The following is a 12,562-nucleotide window of genomic DNA, read 5'->3' as shown; positions in this document are numbered from 1 at the left end:
AAAGAAGTTTCCAACCGCCGGGTCGCGGTCCTGTATTTCGAGTGAAAACTACAAAAACTTGCTTTATGGCAGACCTATAATCCAATCCGAGCCAGCTTTGCTGCAGTAGGTTAAATTATTTACGACATGTAACGAGTGGAGTAGTGCTACACCTTTAAGAACGTGTGACCCCTTTAAGAGCAATGTGCCTTTGCTTTGTTGTTGTGTATGTGAGGTGAATGTGCGCATGCGCTAAGGGTGAATTCTTCAGTTTTTAACACATGTATGTGGAAGTCTGATGCTATGTCCGTTGTTCCTATTACTTTTATTTTTGCTCATGCCAAATTAGTGTTTTGTTTAGTAACATGTCTTAACGGAGGTTTTACCTGTGTACGGAGAAATAAACCGGTTTTTGAGTGATGCGTTTGTGAGTTCTCCGTCATTGTTGCGCGCATAATATTGAACAGCTATCCTTAATCTCCATAAACGTGTTACAGACAGTGATAATGGACAATTTTGCTTCCAACCTGTAGGGGGAGCAAAAAGCAAAAATTCTTTAGTGTTGCTTTAAAAGACCAAAACAATCTTTTAGAAATTTTTATTGGAAGTGTAAATAATTTTTTTATTTAGAGCAGAGTCCCATTCGTTTGAATGGAGAGGGTGGGGTTTATGACTTATACTGCAGCCAGCCACCAGGGAGGGATCAAAAAGTCAGAGGCTTCACTTTTCAAGACATATGAGGCACACCCGGTTCAATCAATTAATGTTTATTCATAAAGCACTTTTAAAAACTGCCAAAGCAGACCAAAGTGCTATACAAAGCAAAAAGGTTTACACAAATAAAAATAATGAAAACATCCATAAAAATAGAGAAAACTCAAAAAATTAAACCCAATCATAAGATCAGGGAATGTTAAGAGCCATAGAAAATAAGAAAGTTTTAAGTTTAGTTTTAAAAACTGACATATCGCTTTCCTTTAAGCAGTGTAGCAGCAGCATCCTAATAGACCTCTAGGATTATAAAAAGAAAAAGAACAATGGATTAGACTGTCTACACCAGTTACTGTTTAATGTATTAATGTGAACTCCAATACGGTCATTGTATATTCAAGTAAACATTTGTTTCTTTAAGAGAACTTCAATAAGTCTCATTATCCGACATTCCTTTGGTAAATAAGAACAAGCTGTTATGCCATTGGTGGGAGTGTTTAGCTCGATCAGCCTTGACAGGAGCACTTGAACATCAGATGCAGACAGAGTTTGCCTTGGCTGCTCCTGCCTCTCACTCATTTAGATTCACTTGCAGAAAAACAAGCCAAATGATTGAAATTAGTTTAGTCCGTCCTTGAACTGCTGTACTGCTTCACATATGGGACATGAGGAAATGGCCGCTTGGAAATCAATCCCTAACAGTAAAATATGGGCATATTTTAAGCAACCGGAGTAGTTGCAGCATTTCACCAAGGGAAGTCCTTATCATGCAGAAACAGCCATGAAGATTAGAGCAAAATTATAAAAACTGGTTTAACTCATGCTCTAAGTCACAGCCTAGGATTTATAAAGCTGCCTCATTATTCCAAGTGCTTTGTCTTGTCAAAGTAGGCACTGCCCACGAGACCTGCTGCGGTGCTGCCTATCGTGTGTTTGGTTTGATGTTGAACCCAATATATGTGCCAGTGAAGTTCATTGATACACTGTAATGTAGATTTGCTGGGCCGCTGACTAATTCATTTCCCAATTCATTTACATTTATGCATTTGGCAGACGCTTTTTTTCAAAGCTCCTTTTCAGTGGTTTTAAGTTACATTTATCATTATGTGTTCCCTGTGGGGGATAGAAATTCAATTTGCACTTAAAGCATGATGGGCCCTATTTTAACGATCTACGTGCATGGTCTAAAGCGCATGGCGCCAGTACGCCAGTCCAAATCCACTTTTGCTTGTTTAACAATGGGAAAAATGGTTTGTGCGCCTGGCACACAGTCTAAAAGGGTTGTTCCCATTCTCGTAATGAGTAATGGGTGTGTTTTGGGTGTAATCCTCAATAAACCAATGAGAGTCTCATCTCTCATCCTCTTCAAAAGCCAGTTGCGCTCACCCCAAGCGGGATTGATTATTTACATAGCAGAGTTTGTAAGTGGAAAAATTGTAAGCAGAGGAAGAAGCCAACTAGTTTAAGATTGATGTTAAAAAACTGTGTTGTGTTTTATTTATTGAAATGGTTATTTTTGTAATTGGTTCTCTTTAACCGTCCTTAATTCAGTAATGGAGTAATAAGTAAAAAAAACTGTGTTTTAATTGCTGATATAGTATGATCACTGTAATCTAAAAAAAAATGTATAAGAATAAAAAGAGTAAAAAGACTTTATTTGTAACAAACAGAAGATAAAGAATTTATAAACGTGAAGAGAAGCATTTCGGCACTCTGACAATGCCGTGAGTGTTTTGAAAAATATTACTTAAAAATGTTTCTCATCTTACCATATCCAAAGGTACAAAATCATAATATACAATAAATCCGTGGGTTAGCATTAAGAAAAATGAAAATAGATGCAATATTAGCACTTTTTAAAAGCAAAAAAACCCTGCTTACTATTTTAATTCTTTAATTTTTAATATTTAAAAAGTTTTTGCGCTGCTGCACATCCATGCGTATAAAAGGCAAATGCATGTTTTCGTCCTATTTATAGACTCATGCTACTAACGCGCTCTTTGAATAATAAAATTAAAATTAAATAATATTGCACCATTGACTTTAGACCAGGTTTAAGTTGGTCAATGGCATAGTCTATTTTAGTTGCATCTAAATAGCAACACCTGGGTGCACAAATGGGCATAAATGCATTTGCTATTTAAACAACGTTATGCTAAACGTGAAAATGATAACTGCGCCGGGCTGATGTACTCCAGTCAATGGGTCTTGTTCACTAAGCATGCGTACGCACAATTTTTTCAGAAATTTAGCAGATTCGACAAAAAACTGTTGTACTAAAAATGTACGAAAAATGCAAGAGCAACTTATACCACATGTACGCAATAATCACGTAAGCTGTTATCAAATACTATAAGTAAAATATATATATATATTAATATAATATAATTATTTTCTACACACATGTAAAAATGCGTATAATGCCAATCCTTCAGGCTTTATCTGTGGACAAGCGCTACGTTGCGGAATTCAGAACAATCAAAACCCATGTAAGAACGAGAAACAAATCGGAAATCTTTTGTGAGAGGTACAAATGTGTGTATAAATAGGTAAAACTACTATTAGTCAATTGTTCTTAAAAAACTTGTAAAGAAAAGTGTTTACAACATGCCTTGTCTGTAAGAATTGAAGATGAATACTTAGTTGTTGTCATAAAATGTCGTATTGTATGACTATATAAGTGTTTTATTAAAGAAAAGTAATGTTAACGTGTACGTTAGAAACCAATTAGCCAACGGGCTAATAACTAAAACAGATTTATTGTACACAAATTTGGGGTGACCATACGTGCCATTCTTCCCGGACGCGTCATGGCCAGGATTTCGGTGCGTCTTCTGGAAGTCATATTTGTTGACCGCATACGCCATTCAGTTAAAAACATAAGACATACAATCGTAGTTTTATTGTTACCCTAAAATGTAACAGTTGCTTTTCTGTAATAATAATAATAATAATCCTCTATGACGTATGCGGTCGACAAATAGGACTTTTGGAAATTTAAGAACTAATATTTTTATGTTATTTATGTCTATTTTGTCTTAAAGTTTTGCTGAGACTTTGTTGCGATTATCTTGCAAGACGTCATGCTTCATATTCGAATGATTCTGTCTGCTGATTTACGGCTTAATTGGCTTTCTTAACTTTCCTGATAATGAGATTATGTGCTTCACAGAACATCATGTCCCTTTTGGTTCCCATATCTCTAATGCCAAACTTGTTTGGCTTATGAATAGCTCTGTAGCGGCATTGATGAATCTGAATATTGGAACCAGCTAAGACTGCTCATAACTGTTTACTCTTTAGAAGACATAAAATGAAGGCGGGTTTTTTAATTGTAAATATTGAAGCTTATATTGTAAATATTCAAGCTAACTATGTTTACTGGCTACAGATGCTTTTTATGGTGGCCAATAATTTTTCATAATGGTCTATAGTTAGTGCTATGGCATTTTAACAGGTGTACAAGTATTTACGTAGCTCATCAAACCAGCAATGTGTTTATGATGAAGCCCAGTAAAGTCCTGCTGGTTAAGCTACTTAAAAAACATCAGCATATCATTTTTCCATACAAGGGAGTGCAAACACAACACATGCTGGTTATTTCTTTTCAAAAAGCAAATTTTTTTTTCTTGACCAGCTTTTTCCTGAGTGGTTTTTTAACCTTCCCCCAGGTACTATGGATGACATTCAGTCCAACAGGAGCCTGCAGTGTATCTGTCATTGTGATAATGCATTTGTGGCTGATTGATTGCATAACTTCCAGTAAAATCAGTTTATGTCATTCAAAAAATGGAAGTGGTATAGTGGGTAAATACATTTTTCTTATGAAAATTAATAGGAAAACGTCCACAGATGAATTTGTGCACAGTAAGATTAAGAATGTGTATTGGAAAGCCAATAATATCAGTTTTGATATCACGACTGCCTGTCTAGTGCTAGAAAATGTAGCTTTGTTTGCTTTGATCGTTTCAAATAGTGGTCGCATTTTCTAGCACACAGGTGGTTAGATGGAAGGATTTGAAGCGTGTTTGGTTTTTTCCCTATCAGACTGACGTCATTGGAAAAATGAAAACGTTTCAAAGTTATTACGTTTTGATTAAAGATTACAAGACAAACAGTTTTGATGTATCAAGAGCATAGGTACAGCTTTGAGAGTACAGACCATTAAAACTTCATAAAGATTCAGAAGATCAGCTTCTGCTGCTCAAAATCTGATCCCTGTGACAAATACTTGCATGCAGGTGTGTGTGTGCGAACACATTGCACTTTGATCCTTGGGAGTCACTGAACTTATTTCCAGCACCGTTTAATATCTGCAGCTAAATGCGATTTGATGTGTATCCTGAAATGGAAGATGACTGGAATGAGATTGGTTTCTGTGCTCTCTCTCCTGGTTTGCACCTTAACTTTAAATGAGTTAGTCAAAAATGTTTCTCAGATACAGGCCACTGAGCCGTTTCTCATTTTAGAAATATAATTAAAGCCATTATCTCACCTTTTGTCAAAACTGTGCTTTTATTTAAATATATTAAAATACCTTACTGCTCTTTCTGTCATTGGTAACGTGATCTTTCACCTTTGTTAAGAAGCTAGCGTGAAGCTGAATGGCTTGAGAAGCTCATTTGAAGGCGGAAACGGAAAGTAAAAATTAATGGCCCTGAATTGGTTATGGCTGGTGGGTCTATGGGTCTTGTCATGAATGGTAATGCTCCTTAAAAGAAAAAACGTCATGATTTTATGTGAATAATAATCTCTTTTGTTAGCTTGTCACACTGGGTAAAAGCACCGTATTTAGTAGGCTGTCTGAACAGATCTTTAATGGCATTTACTACACATACCTGTATATCTTTATCGCAAAATATAAAGTCTTATTGCTGATCATCTTGGAATAGCATTTGTCTTCAGTGAGTTCAGTTAAAATCGAACTGTTATGCATCAGTGTCATATTTATACTCATTTTGAAGGTCATGCTTTGTGACTTTAGAGTGATCTTTTGTATTGTAGTAGGTTGACCTTTCAGCATTCAAAACATAAACATCAGTCTACTAAGACATTCAGCTTATCTTTCTTGATCTGGATTTTGCATACAGTGGCCCCACAAAGTGTTTGGAGCCTTTAAATATATGAATATCTTTTGGCGCTTTTCCATTGCATAGTACCCCAACCGAGGTGGTACGAAAAAAGTATCGGGTACTACGTACTGCACCCAATGGAAAAGCTCCCAAAAGTAAGCTGACCCGACCCAAACTAAACCAAATTTTGTATTTATATTGGGGTTAAAAAGGGACGAGCACAGCTCGTTGTGTTGAAATTTAACTGGGTTGTTTTAACTCATTGTTGATTTAAATGTAAAAACCATTTAAACCCATTTTCTGGGTTAATTTAACCCAATGGTTGGTCTGTCCCATTTTAATCTAATTTTGTGACTCTGTTTAAACTGGAAAAAATAAATCAAATAGACCTGTAAGTTATAGCAAGGAATACAAAACAAAAGATTTTTGGTTTTAACAAATAAACAATAGAAATTCTGAAAATGTTAAAGAGTACCAATTATCCGTTTCACAATTTTACATTTCCTTTGGTGTGTAAATGTGTATTAGTACATGTTAACGATATGCAAAAGGTACAAATCCCAAAGTAAACGATGACGCGAGTTAACATTTCCAGCGTAAATCTCTTTTCTTGGACTACAACAAACACGCGGATTGTAGGCTACAGTTTACTTCCTGGGCTGGTTGACGAGGACGTGACGGTCATTACCATAATTCCACCCGCTTCTGACTCATAGCCTGTAAGTCGTCTATGTTTTCATATTTAAACTCTTTACTACTGATTAAACCATGATGTGAGGGATTTAGACAAGAAACGAACTCAAATGCATACGTGACAATGAAAAGGATTTATTAACAAACAGGGAAAAATAAAACCCACGAGGGGGTAAAACAAGGCAGGGAAAACACGACACTAAACAAAACAAACAATAAACACTTCAGAACATTAAACGGATTACGACTGAGATATCAAACAAAACTTACAAGCAGAACAGCCGGGTATGTGACAAGACAAACGAGCACAAAACATCAAACACAAGGACAATAAACAGGGACAACTAATGAGGGACACAGCTGAAATCAATAACAAGTAAGGGAGCGGGTAAAAAGTGACGAGACCCGAGAAATGCGTGGTCAGAATAAACCAATACTAAAACCACGCATTTCCCACATAAAACATGGAACTGCCAGGACCCTGTCACAAAGACTAGATATAATAAGACCTGATTCCGACAGGATCCTGACAGTACCCCCCCCCCCCCCCTTAAGGAGAGGCTACCAGACCCTCCTCAGGGGGAACACTAAACATGGGACATAACAGACTGGATACAAGACAGGAACCACGAGAACATAACAAACACTAACAGGGGCAAACAGGCAATAACAATAATAGGATTGGGGTGGGACAATAAAAATAATAAACAAGAAAGGGGGGTGGGGGAACACAACAGTTCATAGGGGGTGGTTCAGGATGGGAGTGTGGGGAAGTAGTCCGGGTGAACTTCGTATAAGTCCTGGGAGGGGCATGACAGGAAGGGACAAAACCCGGCTGGGGTTGCGCTGGCTGCGCACACGGCTGGGGTTGCGCTGGCGGCTGCGTCGGAGGCTCCGGGCACGCTGGCGGCTGCGTCGGCGGCTCCGGGAGCGCTGGCGGCTGCTTCGAATCTGGCTGCGGCTGGTCAAGAGTACCCCTCCTCCTCTTCTTTCGCGGCCGCGGGGCAGAAAGTGGACGAGGTGCAACCAACTCCGAGGAGGACCCCCCCGACCAAGAAACCCAGGAGATCCTCCTCTCTCACTTTCCTCGAAGGGACACAGGTGGGGAGGAGCTCTCTGGAGATGGAGAAAACAGTTCTGAGTGGCCGAGCCCCAACATTCCCAAGACATGTCCCTCGGGAATAGATGACAGTGGAAGGGGCTCGGCGGTTCTGGTCGGGTTCCACCTGGAGTTAATCCCGGGTCCATACACAAGTGGATCGAACCAGATAGGACCCGGTTCACACTCCAGGCGATAACTCCGACCCCTCCGTGCAGGACGGCTGTGCATGTCTGCTGGGTTCAATTCTGGCTCGTTCGTAATTTGAGGGATTTAGACAAGAAACGAACCCAAATGCAGACGTGACAATGAAAAGGATTTATTAACAAACAGGGGAAAATAAAACCCACGAGGGGGTAAAACAAGGCAGGGAAAACACGACACTAAACAAAACAAACAATAAACACTTCAGAACATTAAACGGACTACGACTGAGATATCAAACAAAACTTACAAGCAGAACAACCGGGTATGTGACAAGACGAACGAGCACAGAACATCAAACACAAGGACAATAAATAGGGACAACTAATGAGAGACACAGCTGAAATCAATAACAAGTAAGGGAGCGGGTAAAAAGTGACAAGACCCGGGAAATGAGTTGGCAGAATAAACCAATACTAAAACACAGGATCCTGACACATGAATCAAACACGAATTTTGTGCAGTGTAGAGTAGCACTTGTTGTTTGATGTTTCTACGATCACAAATGCAGACATGGTTTTAATGTTTTAGTATCTTTACTTTACCAATCTGTTACAGTACCGTATATAACCGAATATAAGACAAGGTTTTTGTACTAAAAATAGACTGAAAAATTGGGGGGTCATCTTATATTCGCGATATAGACAAAATCACGGCTACATTTGAAATGTACAGCTGGCTTATTTGAAAAAACGCAGAGGTTCCACTGGAAACAATTGAAAACATGCGCCGGACGTGGGTGTAAAAACGTTGGTGTGCATGCCCCCTAAGAGTGTAGCTGCATGCTAAGGCTAACGTTGTTAGTTGTTTATATAAATTACTTGTTGGATTCACTGCGTTTGGATGCCAATGTAGGTACGCAAGGCATTGACTATTAATAATAATGCAGCATCCAACATCGTTGATGGTGTGTTTGTGTTTGCCGCTGCTGCGCTAACGTTACTGGGAAAGATGAGACGTATACAGTGACATAAGACTTGGCTCTGTGGTGGCTCTCTAGCACATGCAAAGGCAAACCGGTTCTTAGAAGGCTCGCCAGTCGAACCAACTCCGAACTAGCAAAAGCACTAGCTCTGAACTAGCACCTTGTTCTTGCTGGTGGGTTGAGAAGCTCCCTGGTTGAGAATCACTGCTATTGACACTTTCTGGTTGTTGCAATCCTTTTAAACCCAGTGCTTGGTTAAAAAGGCACAAACTGATCCTGTTGGGTTGTAATTTAACATATGCTTGGTTGTTTCAACCCAAAATGCTTGGTTGTTTTTACTCCTCGTTGGGTCAAATACTGTAAAATTGGCCTGGCACCGTCTTTCTTGTGCGCTCCCCCTCTATTTCTAATATGATCTACTTCTTATTCGTCATATACCCCTCCTGCATATTATGTTGAGGGCGAATCACGCTCCTCTCTCTCTCTCTCTCTCTCTCTTTCTCTCTCTCTCTCTCTCTCTCTCTCTGTCTCTCTCTCTGTCTCTCTCTCTCTGTCTCTCTCTCTCTCTCTCTCTCTCTCTCTCTCTCTCTCTCTCTCTCTCACTACTTCTTTTGTTGTAAGTGATTTAAGATTTATGATGTTCAGTTTTACATCCTGTCAGTGTGATCCTGCATATATACTGATATCCTTGATATAAGCTCTGGATTTGACACCATCTGCCATGAAATACTTATCTTTCGCCTTTCTTATGTCGGCATCACTGGGTGTGCTCTCTCCTGGCTCATTTTCTACATCAGCAGCAGAAATGATTACATACAAGGGTATAATAGCATATAATAGCAGACTATGCGTACAGTACCCAAAGTATTTAATATGTACTTTAACTAATGCTGGCTTTATGTGACCTCATGTAATGTGTGTTCTGATCAAATGTATTATGAAAATAACCATGTAAAGCAACCTTGAGCTGCGGATAGACGCTGTATAAATAAAACTTCTTCCATTTCTTTCTCTGAGGACTATTCTTGATTGACAGTCTGAAGTTCTGGCAAAGCAGGCAAAAGTGTTTCATGCACTCAGATCAGTCTGAGAGCAAGGCTTTGACTCTGAGAAGAGTCGTGCTTCCCTGTTGTTCAGTGCTTTTTAGAAGCCACTTGACTCTTGCTCCCATCATCGAAACTCAGTATCAAAAAATCAAGTGCAAAGATCTCAGTAAAAGACGGCATCGGAATAAATGAATTCCACCATTTGTATTTAAAATTGCACTGAACACTATATATGCCTCTACTGTTTAAAATTTTATATGTATATCTATATGGGTTTATATATATATTTGTATGTATTTATATATATATATATATATATATATATATATATATATATATATATATATATATATATATATATATATATATATATATATATATATATATATATATATATATATATATATATATATATATATATACATATATATACACATTTGCAATTGGCTAATTTAGTATTGTGTATGTTTCGTGTTACATTTTTACATTTTATGCTGCTAGAGGATTCACGGAGTAAGAATTTCATTGTATAGTGCAATAAAGTGTTTCCTGTAGGCTAAATATGATAATAAACTCTTTAATCTTTAAAAAAAAAACAGGAGACAATGTGCTTTGTATGGCAAGGAGGTGAAATGATTGCGAATTATTAAACACAAAAAAATGTATTTGTTGTGTTGGTGGTGAGTTTGTTCCAAGGCTTTGAACTGGTTCAGGGAACAAAAACGGAAACCAGAAACTTTTGATATTTTGCAAGGAACAGAAACGAAACCAGAAACTTTCAAAAAATATATTTTCCGGAACAGAATCGTTTATTTAAAATAAAGGTAATCGTTTAATACGTTATTTTTTTCATTCTTAGACAAGATTTCTGTGGATTACTCTGTGAAGTTCACTTTCGGTCGTCATTGACTCATCGGAGAAATAAGAAGCTTGCCACCAGCAAGTAGCCTACTCAAGCCCAAGTCTCTAATGCTCAATTATAAGAGGTAAAATTGTAGGCTACCAAGTATCTCAAAATGTTTGTTTTTTTAATACTAATTAGTGGTGTAACGGATCGTGCTTGCGATTCGCGGATTAATACGCAAATTAAAATAGGGTGAAAGTTGATCATTTGCATGTGTTTCAAAGACTTGCAAATGTTAACACTTTTTTAAACAATTTTACAGCAAAAAGGCGCTAAAGTGAGCAATTTTCTGTACGCACAGCCGCACATGCGGTTGAATGTGTCTGGTCCAACTCCAATCAAACATGATTATCCCTATGCACTTTAAAGATCTGAACTCTTGATGTATAAACTTGAGAGAGAGTTGCACTACTGTGTCTCATAATGTAGTCCATTAAAATACATTTGCCGATTAAAGCACTAAAAAACAACTTAATTTTCACTTTATGTGGAGCGACTGTTTATGCTGCACCTTCTTCCCGAAGCGCCATTTGGTATTCGTCCTCCGTCTGTGTGCGTGCGTGTGTTTAAGTGCACTCAACAAATGTAGGCATGTTAGAATTACAGTTATGCCGCTTACATAATGTAGCCTTTTTTAATGTTTGATGACAAGATAGAGACTTAAGGAAAATTATGTAGACTAATAAATTATGTTTAATGTCCTAATGATCAGCCTACTTATTTGTATGTAGCTGAAATGGAACATTATTAACCGGTTCAAGAACTTTATTTTTTTGGTTCTAACCAGTTCAGGAATGTCAATTTTACAGTTAAACTGAAAACCGGAAACATAAAATACGGTTTCTGTTCGGAACGAACCAATTGGGGAAAAAAATCTGGTTCAAAGCCCTGGTTTGTTCATGTGCAGGAGGATCGACCCCTAAATAAGTTCATTTTTGTTCTTGAAAATAGCAGGTTTAGTTCAGTTTGGCAGTCAGTTTTTCTTAAAGGCTTTGATCCCTCTTACTTCTGTGTCATTTCACTCACCATGTTCAACATCAACCGAACACTTCACGGCAAAAGTGGCGATTGACGTCACCCCATTGTCTGAGGAGGGATATGTTCTGATCCACAGAAATCCTTATTCTACATAGTACATACCGATGAATCTGTGCAAGGAAACACGTTTAAGTGGCTATAAAATATTAGTCGGCTTTGCACCGAATTGTCTTTCACACCGAAAGTGAAACTGACATACACTAAACTAATTGGCAGCACAGTCTAGCTGTAGCAAACTCCACACAAAGTCAAGCATCGTGCTCAGGGGTGCGATTCTGACTCCAGGATTGGATTGTAAACGTAGTAACTTGCAGCACGGGTCTACATAAGGTTAAATCTGTAATCACCTTCACCAGTAATCTAGTGACTCACAGTTCCCCAAAGGAAGATCTAGTTATCCATATTGGATTACATTTTATGGCAATTGGTAAATAAATTGTTTGGCTCTTTCAACAATTTTAATCATCTTTGATATTTTTCAGGTGGTGTCTCATCTGACTCTGTCTGCGCATCACAGGCACATCTTGAAAACTGCAGAATGAACAGAGCTTTTAATAGGAGAAAGGGTAAGATGTTACCTTGTCAATATTCCAATAATGGGTTTTGACTGATGGGGATGAGGGACCAGCAGGTGGTCCTCATCTATTGTACAGCTAGCATGGTCTTTCTTTTGAAGCTGATTGACAAAGGAGATCTTACTGGTTAAGCTAGTTAAAAAGCCTGTTTACGACAGTTACGTAAATACTTTAACCTCAAAAGGAAGATTAATAATGTTAATTCTGATATTTCCTAATACAACGGTTGTGTTTGTCCTTATTTTACCCAATTGTGGTTTGAAAAAACCACAATTCACAGATCAGTATTCACATTGTAGGTGACATAGTTCCCGTT

The 12,562-nt window shown here is 38.0% G+C and overlaps 1 protein-coding gene across 8 annotated transcripts in view; it reads left to right on the top strand.

The window, feature by feature from the left end:
• gulp1b (GULP PTB domain containing engulfment adaptor 1b) overlaps positions 1–12,562 on the top strand; it is a 68,568-nt gene that overhangs the window by 23,515 nt on the left and 32,491 nt on the right. For 6 of the 8 annotated variants that reach the window (XM_055213725.2, XM_055213722.2, XM_055213720.2 and 3 more), the window contains exon 2: positions 12,154–12,237. The exons of 1 other annotated variant lie outside the window; for it this stretch is intronic. In XM_055213725.2, coding sequence (XP_055069700.1) covers positions 12,154–12,237 — 84 coding nt within the window. Of the gene's footprint in view, positions 1–11,886; positions 12,002–12,153; positions 12,238–12,562 lie in introns of those variants that run through there. One more of the 8 variants, XM_055213724.2, reaches the window with a different exon arrangement.

The sequence above is a fragment of the Misgurnus anguillicaudatus genome, chromosome 8, assembly GCF_027580225.2.
Source record: "Misgurnus anguillicaudatus chromosome 8, ASM2758022v2, whole genome shotgun sequence".
NCBI classification, from domain to species: domain Eukaryota; kingdom Metazoa; phylum Chordata; class Actinopteri; order Cypriniformes; family Cobitidae; genus Misgurnus; species Misgurnus anguillicaudatus.
This window is presented reverse-complemented; position numbering and strand designations above follow the sequence as displayed.